The sequence below is a fragment of the Eubalaena glacialis genome, chromosome 3 (genome assembly GCF_028564815.1).
Source record: "Eubalaena glacialis isolate mEubGla1 chromosome 3, mEubGla1.1.hap2.+ XY, whole genome shotgun sequence".
NCBI lineage: Eukaryota > Metazoa > Chordata > Mammalia > Artiodactyla > Balaenidae > Eubalaena > Eubalaena glacialis.
In genome coordinates this window covers 94,397,934-94,415,515 of record NC_083718.1, presented here as the reverse complement: position 1 = coordinate 94,415,515, position 17,582 = coordinate 94,397,934, and the positions used below count along the sequence as shown (strand labels likewise).

At 40.6% G+C, this 17,582-nt stretch overlaps 1 protein-coding gene across 4 annotated transcripts in view; it reads left to right on the top strand.

Moving 5' to 3' along the window:
* The first annotated feature begins 682 nt into the window (after positions 1–682).
* Positions 683–17,582, top strand: part of HIPK1 (homeodomain interacting protein kinase 1) — a 47,691-nt gene continuing 30,791 nt past the window's right edge. For 3 of the 4 annotated variants that reach the window (XM_061183662.1, XM_061183661.1, XM_061183659.1), the window contains exons 1-2: positions 683–1,032; positions 11,062–12,139. In XM_061183662.1, coding sequence (XP_061039645.1) covers positions 11,064–12,139 — 1,076 coding nt within the window. In that variant the 5' untranslated portion in view covers positions 683–1,032; positions 11,062–11,063. Of the gene's footprint in view, positions 1,033–6,419; positions 6,454–11,061; positions 12,140–17,582 lie in introns of those variants that run through there. The other variant, XM_061183660.1, reaches the window with a different exon arrangement.

Genomic DNA, 17,582 nt, shown 5'->3' with positions numbered 1-17,582 from the left:
TTTTTCAGAATGTTGTGTGCCCAACGCATTCCGTTTCCTGAATACCCGGTTTTGCTATCTCCTGGTAGAGGAGAGAAAATTATGGTAGTATTAGCCCACTGCAGGTTTTGAGTGGGTTGGGTTCAGAGCACAGCTATTCTTTCTCACCTTCTAATGCAAACCCAGGTTCCCAAGGAGGCAATGGAAGAGCCCGCTCAGGGGCTCCTAATGCGTGTGGAGGCTTACGCATCCTACACACCGCTGTCACGCAGCTAGAACGTCCCTAGATGGCAACGAAACATTAAAGCCTAAACTGAGGTAATTCCTCACCAGCAGGGGGCTTCCTCGGTAGGCACTGCCTCCCCGCGCGCTGTCCAATCTCTGGGGGTGTCACACTAGGCGGTGGTGATGTCACACTGGCGGGGATGACATTTGAAAGCTGGACCGCCACACCGCCACCAAGCACCTTTCAGTCACCGCGGAGTCGGCCGTGAGGAGGGGGCGGGGAGCCGATCCTCGCACTCGATCCACGCTGGCTCCCCACGGAGGCCCACCCACTCCCACTCCCACTCCCCCTCCCCCTCCCACCAGTACTATGAAGTCATCCTAACCCGCCCGCTCTCCGACACTTCCGCCTCAGTAGGTGTCATGGCGCGGGGCTGGGGACTAGTTCCCGCGAGGAGGGGCCGGCCGGATGGGGGCGGCCGCTCGGCGCTCAGCTCGTCGAGTCTGGCGACAACGGCGGCTGCGGAGCCAGGGGCCCGGCGGTGGCCCCGGACGGCAGCGGGAGGCTGAGGCGGGAGCGCGCGGTGCTGAGGCGGCGGCGGCGGCGGCGGCGGCGGCGGCGAGAGGCCGTGCGGCGGAGCCGGGGGGAGGCTGAGGGGGCTCCCCCCGTGGGACGGGCGCGGGGACGGCTCCGGGGGGCGGGGGCCGGGGCCCGGGCCGGCTCGCGCGGGGGGTATGATGATCCGGCGGCGGGGCCCCGGATCTCGTCTCCTCCGCCGCCTCCTCACGGCAGCCCCAGCTCGCGGCTGAGAACCAGACACACCGGCGGTGAGTCGAGGCGGGGGGGGCAGTGGCCTTGGCAGGGAGCGACCTCCCATCGGCTTCCCGCGGCGGGGCCGGGCCGGCCACGGGCTCTCCGGGGCGCCCGGCCTGCGGGGGGCGCCTCCCTCAGCGGCCCCCACCCGGGACCCGGGGCCGAGCCCTGCGGCGCGGCCGCTGACGGCCGCGGAGGGGATAGCGTTCCCAGGAAAGTGGGGAGGCTGCGGGCTTGTTTTCGGGGCAACTCCCCCGTGTCCTGCCACTTCTCTCCTGGGCGTGTTGTTGTCCTCAGATGACAGGGGGCTGCCTGGCGTCTTCTCACCCGGCCGGTTTTTTCTCGGCTGTCGTGACCGGTTCCCAGTGTGTGGCTTGTGCGTGTGAATTTCACAGCTCTGCTTAGTGCCGTGGTTTGGGGTTGTTTGTGCTGTTGGGGACCAGGAAGCGGTGTCTGGAACGGACGGCCGTGGGGAGGTGGGTGTGGGAGCCCTCCTATCCTCTCCGCTGCTGTTCTTTAATCGTTAGGTTGGTAAATTGTAATGATGGTGGAGACTGCGTGGGACCGGCCCACCTAATGTATATCTATGCAAGGCAGATCTAGATGTCTGGCTCAAAGGGAAACTTTTGCTGTGTGACGCCACTTTCCCAAAGCTTTCGTTTTAAAAAAAAAAAAAAAAAAGGGAGGGGGGCGGGGAAACAACCAAAACTCTTGGTAAGGCCCCCCGCTGTTCACAGGTCTGTGGGAAAGAGGCCGTTTTTTGTGCCTAGCAACCAAGACCTGGGGCTCGGTCTCCAAGAGCGCTGGTCTAACCTCCCAATTTGTTGTGGTGACAAACCGTGAGCTCTGGCCTGTGTTTACGCTCGGCGCGCTTTCTTTCCTGTTTAGGTGGGGGAAGGGAGGAGGGGCTAGAGAAGGGGAAAAAAAACCACCCCAAGCTCCAGTGTCTTTCCTCCACTTAACCCCCTGACTCAGTTGTAGATACTCTTTGAGGCAGCCCTAGAAGCTTTTTCTTAGTGACACTTTGGGAATTTTCAGTCATTGCATCAAAATATTAATTTCAGCTATAGACTCTTCTGCCCAATCTGTCCTTTATCTTATTTGTTTCCTAGTAACTGATGAAAACAGCAGCATGGCTTCCTTCTTCTGATGAAGTGGGGTTAAATTAAGGGGCTGATGCCCTCAGCAGAACCTACAATTTTGCTCTTGTTTGTGTAAAGCTATTTTTGATTACTGGTCTGTAGTGGGTTCTTTTTTTTTTTTTTTTTTAAGATTATAGAGAATGCAAATCTTTACCAGCTCTTTTTCATATGTAGGTCTAAAGCTTTGTGTAAAACATCTAAAAATCTACTAACGAGTCATATAATAGTTGTTAATTCAGCTGGTGATTTTGGAGGTACCTGTAATCATCTCAGGGTTCTGTGTTATAAAACTGGTATGATGGTATGATGAAAGATATCATTGACTTTAAGACACTGTTCCAGGCTTGAAGGATATTTTGGTAAAGTACTTGTGGCTGGAACTGGAGGCAGCCACACCAGTAAAACATCTTACCAGTAAAATGGTGAATGAGATGTTGTAAACATACTGAGTCTGATAAGTAAGTAGGACTTTTGAGGGCGATATCTTCATGAATAGTTTATCCTATCTTTGGACGTTGTAGTTTTATGGATTGCAGAGCAAGTTGGTTGGTAACTTGAGATTGAAAACCAAGTCAGAATTCTCTCCTAAAAGAAAAAAAGATTATCTCAACATTCACAATTCTCTGGAAAATAGAATTCTTTTATTCTCTGGTTTTGTTTTCATAAGCACAGCTTAGTCAGTGGTTGTGTTGGTAGAAATCAGTGAGCCAAACCTGCCTTATAAACTTCTTACAGTTGGAACTTGTGCAGCTTGTTGTTAGTTATATATCGTAACTGGTTCTTTTGTAATGTGAAGTAATTTTGCAAACATGAACTTCCCGATCGGCCCTTTTATTTTCATTTTCATGACTATATAAAGCAATCCATTTTTTAAAAAGTTACAGTTATTAATTTCTCCCCAGTTTCTTCCCTTAAATTTTATGCCATTCTGAACACAAGTCATCAAAATAATTTTTCTGTCAAGTACAACTTCAGTAATCACTGATTTGCTTTTCGCTTCCTTTTTTGTTTTTAATTTTTTGTTCCTAATCTCCCATCTCCCTAAATGCCTTACGTATTTTTGTAGAGCATAATTTGGCACTTAAAAAATTTTTACATCCTGTTTTTATATTTTTCTTTTTTATGTGTCATATCACCTAAGCAACATTTTAAGTTCTTTGAAGATAGGGAAACTTAGGTGTATTTCTTTGGATTCTTTAAGAGCGCCTTGTACAGTGCTTACCCACCATACTTAATGAAAAAGAATCAGAAAACCTGAATTCTTTGCCAGCATTACTACTCATTAGCTCTGTGTAAAACTTGTTTGGCTTTCTTGGGTCTACTTTTTCTAATCTTGGAATTACAGGGTTTTAGAAAGTCTTTTAAGGTCTATTTTAGCCGTAAGAATCCCTGTACTTTTTTTGCCAGTGTCTTCTGCTCCAATCAAATGCATTACTCTATATGGTTTTTCATTTTTCTATATCCCCTGGCATACTGGCAAAAGTTATCTCATTCATCTAAGACCTCCTTCTACCTTCCATCTGCCAAACTGTTGTTACCTTAGTTGAGTACTATTTTCCTTAGGCCTTTTCTGGCTGATCTAAACAGGGTCCTATCTTAGTGTTTATGTTTCATATTGATTTGCTAATTTGTCATTTTTGTTAATTTGTCATTTTTCTTATGATAGAAACTCCGAGGTATAGTTTTCTTTATTCTAAACTTTATAGACGTTACAGACTGTCCTGTGCACATACTAAGATAGTACTATTTTACCAAATACGAAAAACACTTTTCTTTTGTTCTGTTGCTATAGATTCGTCATTCCAAATAAATCTAAGAGAGCAATTGAAATTTGGGAAAAAATATCCTGCCTAGAAGGAAAACGCCACTCAGCCAGTTTACCAAAATATTACAAAATTAGTTTAAATGGCTGTAAATTACATAGAATTGTAGAGTTCCTTCTTTGTCAGCTACCACCACCTATTCCACACCCTATTTTTGCATACTAGTTGAGGAACTGGCTCTTTCACATGGTTCCATGTGAAGGAAGTGCTACAGGAAAGGGGGTGGGGAACTTTGATTCAAATGCTGTCCTCAGGGTTTCAAGCTTATTTTTTCTTTCTGTATCACTATACTTAGAATAAGTATTCTCTTGTAGACAACAGACTATAATTTCTATCTCATGTGAGTATTTCTCTAATTTAGTCAGAATGACTTCTGAGATCCCCTTACATTTATATATGGAGCAGTAATGTGATCTCTTTATAGTCATTCATTTTAGCAAACATTTGACACACGCTGTATGCCAGCCATTGTAATTGATGCCGGTAGTACAAAAGAAGAAGATACCTACTCAGCTGTTGGGAATTGCCCTCATGGAACTTGCAGTTTAGAAGAGAAGTCAACTTTTAAATAAGTAGTTACAAATAGTCATACTTAGAATAAAAATCCAGAGTGACCGCAAGTCAGTATGTATTCTGGCCCTTGTCTGCCTTTTTTGGGTTCTGCTTCTACTATTTTTTCCCTTGTTCCGTTCCATCCATTCTGGTCTCTTCTTCAAATAGGCCAAGAATGTATCTTGGCACTAACTGTTCTCTCACTGGGATGGCTTCTTCTTGTCAATTAGGTCTCAGCTTTACGTGCCACCATCCTACAGTGCCTTCCCTGACCACCAAAGAGTATCTCTCCCCCTCCCACCACCTCTGTCATGTCATTGTGTTTGTTTTCATCATAACATTTATCACTAGCTGCCATTTTCTTGGGGGAGAGGTGTTTATCTCCCCAGTAGAAAGTAAACTCCAGGAGATAAGGGATCTTGTCCATCTGGAACCACTGTTATCCCTGGGATCTAGAACAGTGCCAGCAGACATACTAGATGCTCAAAATACGTTTGTTCAATGAATAAATGAAATAAATAAGTACAAGTGTGGTAAGTGCTACTATTTCTGTAGTAGAGGATGCTGTGGGAGCCTTTATCAGGAAATCTAACCTAGTGCTCTGGAGAAGGCTATCCTGAATGTATTTGTCAGCGCATAGGGCTGACTAAACAATCTTGCTGAAAGAAATTTGTTTTTCTCTCATGTAACAACCTAAAGTAAATGTTTCAGGTTGAAGTGAGCATTCCTGCTGGGCAGGTTGCTCTGCTCTACATGATCATTCAGGTACCCATGTTCTTTCCATCTTGCTGCTCTGCCAACCCTTGAGTGTTGTCTCAGGGCAGAAACTGGATCTCCATGGGTTCCTCCTGGTGGAAAGGGAATGGAACACTAAAGGCTCATACGTCACTTTTTATTGGAGGGAGGGACTGGTAAATGTAGTCTAGCCTTGTGCCTGGGATGAAGGAGAAAGTAGATTGTGGTCCAGACCAACAGCCTATGCCACATTGAAAAAGTGAGCTTTAAGTAAAGGCTAAAAGGATAAGTAGTGGTTAAAAGAAGAGAAGACAGGGTAAAATGAAGTTCAGAGAGAGAATGTTATATGTGAAGGAACTGGGGCAGGAGAAATAAAGGCCTACTCTAGACCCAGAAACATTTCGAATTACTGGAAAAGAGTGCCTGGGGGAAAGAGTCAGTGAAACGAGGCTACAAAAATAATCAGGGTCCAGATCTTATAAAGCCTGACAATCCAAAGTAGAGATTTTGGACTTTATCCTAAAGTTTTTATTTTATTTTGTTATTTTATTTTATTTTTTAATTTATTTTTGGCTGCGTCGGGTCTTCGTTGCTGCACGCGGGCTTTCTCTAGTTGCGGCGAGCGAGGGCTACTCTTTCTTGTGGTGCACGGGCTCTAGGTGTGTGGGCTTCAGTAGTTGTGGCTCGTGGGCTCTAGAGCGCAGGCTCAGTAGTTGTGGTGCAGGGGCTTAGTTGCTCTGTGGAATGTCGGATCTTCCTGGACCAGGGCTCGAACCCGTGTCCCCTACATTGGCAGGCGGATTCTTAACCACTGCGCCACCAGGGAAGTCCCTATCCTAAAGTTTTAAATGAGGGATAGATATGCATTTTTAAAAGCTTCAGTTGTAAGGTGAAGAATGAATTGAGAAGGGACCTTGAAAAGAGGGCTAGAGAGTACCATTTGGGGAAAGTTAGGCTGTTGAACTAAGTAGTGCAGGATTGTGCAGTAGGTGGGAGATACTTGGTGTTCCAGTGAAAGAGTTTTCTTCCCAATCTTATCTTTTTCCAGAATGTGTATTCTTATTTACCCACTTTAATGATATGAATACTCTTTATATATCAGTGTGCTGGAGAATATGTACATCTGTGTACATGTCAGCTGAGGACAAGTGCTAGAGGAAGAAATCAATATGCAGTACTGATGGTAGGTTATTTAGATCACCAATTGTTAAATTGTATCAAAAAGACAAAGATGACTCCAAGCAAAAGCATTAGGAATTTATGATTGGTATGTCCGGGAAAAGGTGGAAGTTAGTCAAGACTAAGGGCAAAACACATAAATGATTACCTCCATTGTCATACTCAACTATTTTATTCATAGTTATAATATTTGAATTCTTTGTGGTAAGATTATCTAACTGTAGTGCCCAGAGGGTGGGGCACCCAGTAAATGTTGTGAAATAGATGTGCCCATGGCAGGGAGTGGGGAAGCTGTTAATTTGACTGTTTTTGAAAGCCTTGGAGTCTAGCAAGACTCAGTTCTCTTTTTAGCAATACATACAAGTACCAGTAGCCTTTTGCCTTTTGTTCTAGTTTGGGATTAATGCAGTGGGAAAGTTTGTCATTATTTTTAGACGGTTAAATCCTTGGAAAGTCAGGTTTGAAATGAAAAGACTCCTTTATTGCTAGAGTCAAGAGGGGAAACATTTTCAGGAAGTTAGCTTTTAATTTATTGGGAGCTGTTCTCATGTGAATTGAAAATAGTGTAATGTGCTTAACGGAGTGTGATACATTGTAAATTTTCCACAGATGTTAATTCTATTCCATGGTTTTGTTTGGGAAGTCTCAGCCTAGGGAGAAAACTGCCTCTCACCCCCCCCACCACCCCCTGCAAAAAAAAAAAAAAGAAAAGCAAATTTTGTGGGACATAGTATCTTTATTTTGTGTTTAGAAATGGCTGTTTTTAGCTGAATTTCAGAGTGTTATATAAATAAAAGTATAGATTTTTCTAGGCAATTTTGATTCTGTATTTTCTTCTCACCTAGTGCTTGTTGAGGTCAGGCTGAGTCAGCCACACTGTAAGAGTCCTGGTGGCGTGGCATTGACTTCAGTACCACGCACCCTTGCTGGGGGGAAGGCCAGTGAAATTCTGGGTTGTTACTTCGCTATGGGTGGACTTAAGTTTGTCTTACTGAGTAAGAATTATTATATTTATTTATATACTTAAACTGTTGGAACAATTTCCTAGAACTTGTGCTTTTTGCAGTGCTCAGTGTGAATTTGAAGCCATCAGTATCTGTTATTTTGTTCATTGGGTGAAAGGTTGTCATTAACATTCCTCTGGTAAACAGAATACTTTTGAAAAGTGTCAGTTATGATCATCATACTTTTAAAAACTTGGAGTTACATTTCATGAATTCTTTTCAGTATTATTACTTTAAGCCCCCATATTCCTATACATAGCTACAAACTGCAAATTTTGTATAGTATTCAAAGTTTTTACTAAATACTTTTAGGTACGTGAAGGTTGTGCTTATGTATTTTGATAGATTGTTAAAAGTAGGAACTCAACAAATATACGATGGAAAACAAGTTTCAAAAATTTGCTTCCTTTTCGTTGTTCAGAAATTGGTTTGGTATTATGACAAGAAATATTTTTGCATATATTAATAGGTAAATTTTGTAAAGGCACTACTTGATTTCAGTTTTTCTCTTATTATAGTTTGGTATTATGTCAGTGATATAGGTAGAATAAGATGATTTGTAAATTTGTAACCTAGGAGTTAAATTGCAATAACATTCTTTTTTCTTTTTTTAATATTTATTTATTTATTTTGTTTGCTCCAGGTCTTAGTTGCGGCTCCAGAGCTCCTTAGGTGTGGCACGTGGGCTTCTTAGTTGTGGCATGTGAACTCTTAGTTGTGGCATGCATGTGGGATCTAGTTCCCTGACCAGGGATCGAACCCGGGTCCCCTGCATTGGGAGCGCTTAGTCTTATCCACTACGCCACCAGTGAAGTCCCGCAATAACATTCTTTTAATTTATACTTTTTTTTCTCTTCAAGGTTCATATAAATTATAGAAACTCTTGTTTAAAGTAAATCCAGACAGCATTTTAGAAATTGAAGGTTGAGGGTTTGTTCTTCCTTCCAGCTATCTGGTCCAGTGCAGATGGTTTTTAGTTGCATTCAAGCACAAAGAAATGTATACTTTGTTTTTTTATGTTCTGTAACATCCCTTGTTATGTTTCCTTCCTTTCTAGTTGTGTGTGTTTATTCTCTTATGACTAATAAAATTACACTGTGAGTACTAGAGTGGAGACTTCCCCCATATCTCAAGGACCGCACAGATAAAAGAGAGGGATGTCAAAAAACCAAAACAAAAGAAGCATTTGAGAATCCTGCAGTTTAACACGAGTAGTAGGGAGTAGAAATGAAGTTGGTAGGCAGTGGTCAAATCACCCAGCAAATACTGAGTGTCTGTATATTGCCAGAGTCTGTGGTAGGTTCTGGTGATATAAGCAAAAGAACAAGACAGATATGGTACCTACTCTCATGGAACTTTTACAGTATCCGGGAATGTAACATTAAATAAATAATGTTATAAGGTAGGTACAGGGTGTTGTGGGAATGCAGTGGTGGTGGTGATTGTGGGGAGTGTGTGTGTGTGTGTGTGTGAGTGTGTGAGTGTGAGAGAGAAGAAACAGTTTTCCTAGCAGAAAGTCTCCAACATAGAGGGCCTCCCAAGAACTGAAAGAAGGGGCAGTATGGCTGGAGTGGTGGAGGAATCGAGGTGGGGAGATTTTGGAAGACAGCAACCAGATTTTGGGGGAGCTTTTTAAGGCAAGTTGAGGATTTTGGATTTTATCCCTAAAGCAGTGAAAGACCCTGGAGGCAGAAGGAGGGAGATGGTTAACAAAGAGCATTCCTCCAATATATAATACATAGTTTAAAAGCAAAGGTACCCTGAGTGCATTCAGGATGAGTTTGGAGGCCCCTGGCAGTTTGAACTAGAAAGGTTCCAATAAGGGTAGAGGAAAAATGGCTGATCTGAAATATGCTTAGGAAGTAGATAAGATTTATTTTAGGTTAGATATGGGGATTAAGGGAGGGGAATGAGTCAGGATAATAATATTAAGTGAGTTTTTGGCACTAAGCATGTCGTGTGTATTAAATCATTTAATTCACCATTTTATAGATGAGGAAACTGAGACTCATTGCCTCCCTGATTTTTTGGCTTGAGGTGTTAGATGCATGGTGGTGTCTCATAATTGAGGTAAAAAACTGGGCGTGGGGTGGAGGCCCAGAAGTTTAATTCTGGACATCTTGAATTTGAGATGTCGCTAAGATATCCAAGTTGAAGTGTGGAGTGGTTATTTGAAAATAAGGATTTGGAGTTCAAGAGAGAAGTCTGGGTTAGAGAGGGAAATTTGTTATTTTTTCGCAGATGACTAATGCTGGGAAGTAGTGAAAAGAGGGAAAGTGGAGCAAGAGAAGAGGGATTAGTGTGGAGTAAGAGAAGAGGGATTAGTGTGGAGCCCCGAGGCATCTGAGGGTTATGTGATTCAGAAGGAAGAAGATAAATATGAAATGGCGTGTATGCTAGGTCAAATGTTTGGACTTTATTCTGAAAATATTAGCTTTGGGATTAGTCTTTGGGCTTATTGAGCTTGAGGTGTCTATGGGACATTCAGGGACAGAAAGGTGGGCAGTTCTTATTACCTTTCCCCATATTTTTCTAAGGATGACTTCCCGAGGTTCTTCAGGCGATCCCGTCTGGGCTTTGCCTCATCCTGATTACTTTCTTCTGGTCAGTTTCTTCTGGTCAGTTTACATTGTAAATGGTCCTTTTACAACGTAGTGGACAGAGCTAGACACTTTTATTTGTGATCTGAGTAGAGTGGGTTGCCTTCACTTTGCCACATTCTGGACACTACTTTTTCTGTGAATATAGTTTAAGATTGAATTAGCTTTTGAGGGGAGGGGAACATTATTACATAGTGTTTCTCTTGCTAACAAAGTGTTTTTCATATATGATCCTGCGAAACCTTGTATCTCTTATCCTTGTGCTTTGTGCTAGCCAGATTTTGGACCTAAGTAGGAAGTCAATATTTGTGTTAAATGTCATCAGCTAGATTTACCTTATGGTTTCTGCTCTTTGTGATCTTTTTGGACCCGTTACTTAGCAATATTGAGTATCCTGCCCAAATTTGGTTCATCTATGAATTTTATAAGCATGTCATCTATGTCTACATTTAAATAATTGATTAAAAAGCTAAGCAGGGCAGGAATGAAGACAGCTGTGGAATGAACTCTGGGGCCAAAGAGCTTGGGTTTGAATTCTAGTGCTGCCACTTAAGAACTTTGTTATTTTGGGCAAATTATTTTAACCAGTTTGTGTCTTAGTTTCCTCATCTGTAGAATGGAAATAATGATAGTATGTTTTTCAGAAGGTTGTGGTGAGAATTAAATGAGTTATGTGTATGAAGTGCTTAGACTACCACTTGGCACATACTAAGTGATCAATCATCTAAGCTATTGTTGTTGTTTTTATCTTATAAACCATCTTAGATGTTCATACTCTTTTAACAATATGTCCTATTATTGCTGAGTCTCAAAAAAGTGATTCAGGATCTGTAATTAGACCAAAAAGTTTATCTTTCTATAATAGGAAACATGTTTTGGAAAATGGATAAAATAAAACCTCAGCCAGATATACGTTTACTTGTTTTTTCTAAACTGAAAGTTTTCCGATATACTAATTGAGGGGTTGTATAAAATTGAGGGCCTAATTCTTCCTCTTTCTTGATGTAGGTATGGCATCACAGCTGCAGGTGTTTTCCCCCCCATCAGTGTCGTCGAGTGCCTTCTGCAGTGCAAAGAAACTGAAAATAGAGCCTTCTGGTTGGGATGTTTCTGGACAGAGCAGCAACGACAAATACTATACCCACAGCAAAACCCTCCCAGCCACACAAGGGCAAGCCAACTCTTCTCACCAGGTAGCAAATTTCAACATCCCTGCTTACGACCAGGGCCTCCTCCTCCCAGCTCCTGCAGTGGAGCATATTGTTGTAACAGCTGCTGATAGCTCTGCCAGTGCTGCTACATCCACCTTCCAAAGCAGCCAGACCCTGACTCACAGAAGCAACGTTTCTTTGCTTGAGCCATATCAAAAATGTGGATTGAAAAGAAAAAGTGAGGAAGTTGACAGCAACGGTAGCGTGCAAATCATAGAAGAACATCCCCCTCTCATGCTGCAAAACAGGACTGTGGTGGGTGCCGCTGCCACGACCACCACTGTGACCACGAAGAGTAGCAGTTCCAGTGGAGAAGGGGATTACCAGCTGGTCCAACATGAGATCCTTTGCTCTATGACAAACAGCTATGAAGTCTTGGAGTTCTTAGGCCGGGGAACATTTGGACAGGTGGCTAAATGCTGGAAGCGGAGCACCAAGGAAATTGTGGCTATTAAAATCTTGAAGAACCACCCCTCCTATGCCAGACAAGGACAGATTGAAGTGAGCATCCTTTCCCGCCTAAGCAGTGAAAATGCCGATGAGTATAATTTTGTCCGTTCTTATGAGTGCTTTCAGCATAAGAATCATACCTGCCTTGTGTTCGAGATGCTGGAGCAGAACTTATATGATTTTCTAAAGCAGAACAAGTTTAGCCCACTGCCACTCAAGTACATCAGACCAATCTTGCAGCAGGTGGCCACAGCCCTGATGAAGCTCAAGAGCCTTGGTCTAATTCACGCTGACCTTAAGCCTGAAAACATAATGCTGGTCGATCCAGTGCGCCAACCCTACCGAGTGAAGGTCATTGACTTTGGTTCTGCTAGTCACGTTTCCAAAGCTGTGTGCTCAACCTACTTACAGTCACGTTACTACAGGCAAGTGGCAAATGCTAAAAAGCATGTCTTCGACTAGAGATCTGTCTTTATATTTAACATATATTACAAAGGGCTACGTATAACAATGAATTTATTTACAGATTTCAACACAGAATAGGATAATATATTTTAGTATTATCCTAAATATATTTAGTATTTAATATTCCATGTGTGTGGCATTCCTATATGTAGCATTATTTTATTTCTGAAATATTAACTCTAGAAAGATTAATTCAGTCTGATTCTGAAGGTTGTTCCTAGTTGAATTATAGTAGCATCTGGTTCCTTCTTTACTACCATTATACCTAATTTTCCCATTTTAAAGTGTTTTAAATATATAAGATGTTTACTTATATGTGAGGAATTTGGGCATATGCTGCTATTTTTCCCAGGTTCCTATCTTGGCAGGTAAGATGCCTTGGGAATAATTCCAAGTTTAACTCTAGCAACGTTTTATTATTTTACATTTTCTTTCTTGCATAATAGAGAGAATTGGATTAGATGATTGCTAAGGTCTCTTCTCGTTTTAATATTCTCCATAGTCCTTTGAACTTATTTGCATATGAACTTATTTGGTTATCCTAAAATGGCCTTGACCCAAACACCTTATACTTTAGTGATTTATATTTCCATATTGATACTTCTAATAAAGCTATCTTTTCAATATATAATAATTATTGGGACAGAACTTAAATGCTGGTATATAGAATTTTGTCTGTACTGTAACCAAGGAGCATTACTGAAAGAGAGAAGACGGCAAAGTCTTTAAATGAGCTTTTATTTCTCAGTACGTCATTTATCTGTCTAGTTATTAATTTTAAGGAATCTTATATTTATTTTAATGGTCATGCATTAAACACAGATTGTACACTCACCCAATCACGAAGTGAAACAATAAAAAAAGATAACCCACAAAATAAGTTTTATCAAGAGATGTGTCCAACATACCAAATGCCTATAATAAATTTTGAGGAGATAGAAATTCTGAACTAAGAATTTTATATTATGTGTGAAAATAATGTAAGGACATTTTAACCTGTATAGGGACTCAGAAAATATGCCATCTACATATTTTTGTTTTTCTAATTGTGATAAAACCTACCTAACATGAAGTTTACCATTTTAACATGTACCATTCAGTGTTGTGAAGTATCTTCATAGTGTTGTATAGCCTTCACCACTATCTATTTCCAAATTTTTTTTATCACCCAAAACAGAAACTCTGTAACCATTAAGCAGTAACTACTCCACCCTCCTACCCCCTACCCCTGTTACCTCTATTTGACTTTCTGTCTCTATGAAATTGCCTATTCTAGATATTGCATGTAAGTGGAATCATACAATGTTTCTCCTTTTGGGTCTGACTTACTTCACTTAGCATAATGTTTTCAAGGTTAATCTCTGAAATTCTGTAGCATGTATCAGAATTTCATTCCTTTTCAGGACTGAATAATATTCTATTGCATGTATATACCACATTTTATTTATCTATTCATCTGTTGATGGACACTTGGGTTGTTTCCACATTTTTGGCTATTGTGAATAATGATGTAATGAACATTGGCATTCAAGTGTTTGAGACCCTGTTTTCAATTCTTTTGGGTATAAAACTAAAAGTAGAGTTGCTGGGTCATATGGTAATTCTTTAACTTTTTGAGGAACCACCAAACTGTTTTTCTCAGCCACTGCATGATTTTATATTCCCACCAGCAATGCATGAGGATTCCAATTTCTCCATATCCTCACCAGTACACCAACACTTGTTATTTTCTTTCTCTCTCTCTTTTTTTTTTTTTTTTGGATAATAGCCATCCTTATGTATGTGAAATGATATCTCACATAGTTTTGATTTGCAGTTCCCTAATGATTAGTGATGGTGAGCATCATTTCATGTGCTTATTGGCCATCTGTATGTCTTCTCTGGAGAAATGTCTTAAGTCCTTTGTCCATCTTTGAATTGGATTGTTTTTTGTTGTTGCTGAGTTGTAGGAGTTCTTTATATATTCTGAGTATTAATCCCTGGTCAGATATATGATTTGCAGATATTTTCTCCCATTCCATGGGGTTGTCTTTTCACTATATTGATAGTGTTGTTTGCACAAAAGTTTTAAATTTTGATGAAGTCCTGTTTGTCTTTTTTGTTGTTGCTTATACTTTTGGTATATTCAAGAAATCGTCAAACCAATGTCATGAAGCTTTTCCCCATGTTTTCTTCAAATAGCTTTAGCTCTTATATTTAGGTTTTTGATCCATTTTGAGTTAATTTTTGTATGGTATAAAGTATGGGTCCAATTTCTTTCTTTTGCATGTGGATATTCAGTTTTCCCAGCACCATTTGCTGAAAAGACTGTCCTTTCTCCATTGAATGGTCTTGACACTCTTGTCAGAATCCTTTGGCCATATATATGAGGGTTCATTTCTGGGCTCTCCCTTCTGTTCCATTGTTCTAAATGTCTGTCTTTATGCCAGTACCATGCTTTTTTGATTACTTGTAGCTTTGTAATAAGTTTTGAAATCAGGAAGTGTGAGACCTCTAGTTTTATTTTCTTTCAAGATTGTTTTGGCTTTTTTGGAGTCTCCTGAAATTCTATATGAGTTTTAGGATGGACTTTTCTATTTCTGAAAAAAACCTAATTGGTGTTTATAGGGATTGCACTGAGTCTGCAAATCACTTTGCGCAGTATTGATGTCTTAACAACATTGTCTTCCAATCCACCCTAATCTATTTTTATCTTTTCTTTTTATAGTTTTCTAAAACTCTATCACAGTAATACTTGATGATGAGCCTAAGGCAAGTGGAATAGCAGCTCAGGCATTACTTCTTTATATAAATTTTATCCACAGTGGTCCTGTGCATGTTGCATTGTTGCTTTATTAGAGTCCATTAAATCCTCACCCTCTTGTCTTTCAGAAAACCTTTCTGAAATCCTTTTGACCATTGAAGCATTCTGGCTCCAGAGCCAGCCTTCCTCTTACCCTCCTTTTTACATTGCATTGTTTACATTGCTTCATCTTGCTGATAACATGCCAAAGTACTATCAGTTGACATAAATTTTTGCCACCATGCTGTCTCTGTTGGCCATGGGCACGGCTAAGTGACTCAGGCGGTAAAAATAAAGTACTTTATTTCCTAGCCAACTGTAACTGTAAATGTAAATGTAGACTAATTCCAAGAAAAGTTGCTATCTTTGGGGCTTGAGTTTTAGGCACAAAGGTTTGTCATGCTTATAAGCTCAGTGCTTTTCCATTCTGAACAGGCTAGCTGGCCTTAAAGCTGAGATCACTTTGTTATGTACGGAAGGACAAGATCTAGATAAGGAAAACATATTTTCAGTTTATCCTAGACAAACAAACAATCCAGTTTCATCTGACACTGAAACCACAGTTAACACCTAAGCCACAGATGTAGGAAGTTAGAATTTATGTAACATCTCTTATTTGGTTTGATGCCTCTGAGATGGGTGGGAAGAAACAAGAGTGTTCATGAAGATGAGCAGAGAATGATTTGTGCTATTAAGTGATTCCAACCTCAGCTTGCTCTGGGTTCCAGTGAAATAGAGCTTTATGACTTAGGTGGACATTTTCAATTTAAAGGAGTTTGAAGTTGGGAAATCAAAATGCAAGGATTGCTATTTCTACCTCCTGGTTATAGCAATGAAAGCCTGTTTAGTATTTGTTCTCGAAGGATGGGATGTATCTTCAAAGAGGAGAGTCACCATGTCCAAAGTACAATTAATGCCATTTTCCTACTAAAGGGAAGACTGCTAGTTTTGTTTTCCTTTTTCCTGTGCTTTAATAGGTAATCTTTTTTACTGCCCAGTTGTTAGGATGTCAGAGCTGGAAAGGGACCTAGAAGAGTAATTAACTTATTATATAGATAAAGTAGAACAAGAATTTCAGTGTATAGTTTATATTGAGGGATTGAGAAATATTGGAGGCCAAGGGGAAAGATGATATAGTAATGAAAATATTATCAAGAATTTTGATCTGAATTCAGAGGTTAAAACATTCAGTCTTTAGAGGTGAACCTGCTCTGAATGATGTTCAGTAAAAGAAGATAACTTAAGTCTTTTTGCTTCCTGGAGTTTACGTAAGTCTCACATTTTTAGGTTCTAATGAAAGTGAGAAGTCCTCAATAGACTGAGCAGCCTTATTTTATTTTACTTTATTTTTACTGCTTTCCTTTTTTTTCTTTTGATACTTAACCTTTTTGCATGGTAGATGTGGTAGAGTTAACTGTTTTGGGTGAGCTTTTACTTGAAATACTTAGCTGCTTTTGTTACTCCAGAAGCAGAGCAAGACCAAATGGAAAAACTGATTGCAGTCAGTCTTCAGGGTTTTTTTGTTTAGTGGGGCTTGGGGGATGGAATTAGTGTTTTTCTTAATTTCCCTTAAACTTTAAGCCTTAGAAGCCTAACAGTTATCACATCTTATGGCTACCTTTTTAAAGAAGTAAGTTATTGGGTGGCCTGGCCCCTCCCTGTGACCTGCCTTTTGGATTTTAAAATGTGTTCCTGGTATAGTGGGAATGGCAAAATCAATCTGCTGCTCTTCAGTTGATGTTTAGGAATGTTCTAAGCCCAGTTTTTATTTTGGCACAAAGCCATTTGCATTCTCCCTGCCGGCTATTTTTGGCACTGTCATGAACTTAGAAATTAATCAGTCTGCTCAGTGAAAGTAAAAATTTTGTTCCTTTTCAATTTTAGAAAGGCTTTTATGTTTCTGGGTACTCTTACCCTCTAGTTTATTAATGCTATCAAACATGCCACAGTGGTTGTATTTAATTGAACTCTGAAATTCCATCAGTAATATGGGGCTCTAGTCACCTGCAACAGGAATATCACTTTTTTGTTTTCTTTGGCTAACAAAACCACAGTTCACATCAAATAGCCCAAAAACTGATGGTATTAGTGGTTCCACCCTTAGCTGTCAAATAGTGTAAGTCCCAGCAGGCCTGGATCTTCTGCTGTTTTTGTGCAAGGATCAGGAAAGTTTTTAGACCCTATGGAGTCCTCTAATTTACCATTTTCTAGGGGCTACTTAGAAAATTACTCTGGGAGGATATTCTTATTTAGGGAAATATCTTTATACCCTCCCCACTCAGTCTTTGTCTGCCTCCCCTCCCCCATACACACAATGCAACAATAAGCACATACTGCTTAAGAATAAAATTTGGGAAACCTGGGCACTTCATGAGGAGACATGGCCTATTAGATGGTTCCTAGTGGAGAGATCTGCTTTTCCATTTAGCTCCTGATTAATGAGGGATCTGGATCTGGAGTGTCCTTACAGATTCAAATTCTGTGACTTGTAAGAAGGAAAGGAAATTATTTGGAGATGATAAAGTGTTTCAGAGCTCAGACCTTGGATCCAGACTGCCTGGGCTCCAGCCTTGGGCAAGTTACTTAACCTGCCAGTGCCCAGTTTCTACATCTGTAAAATG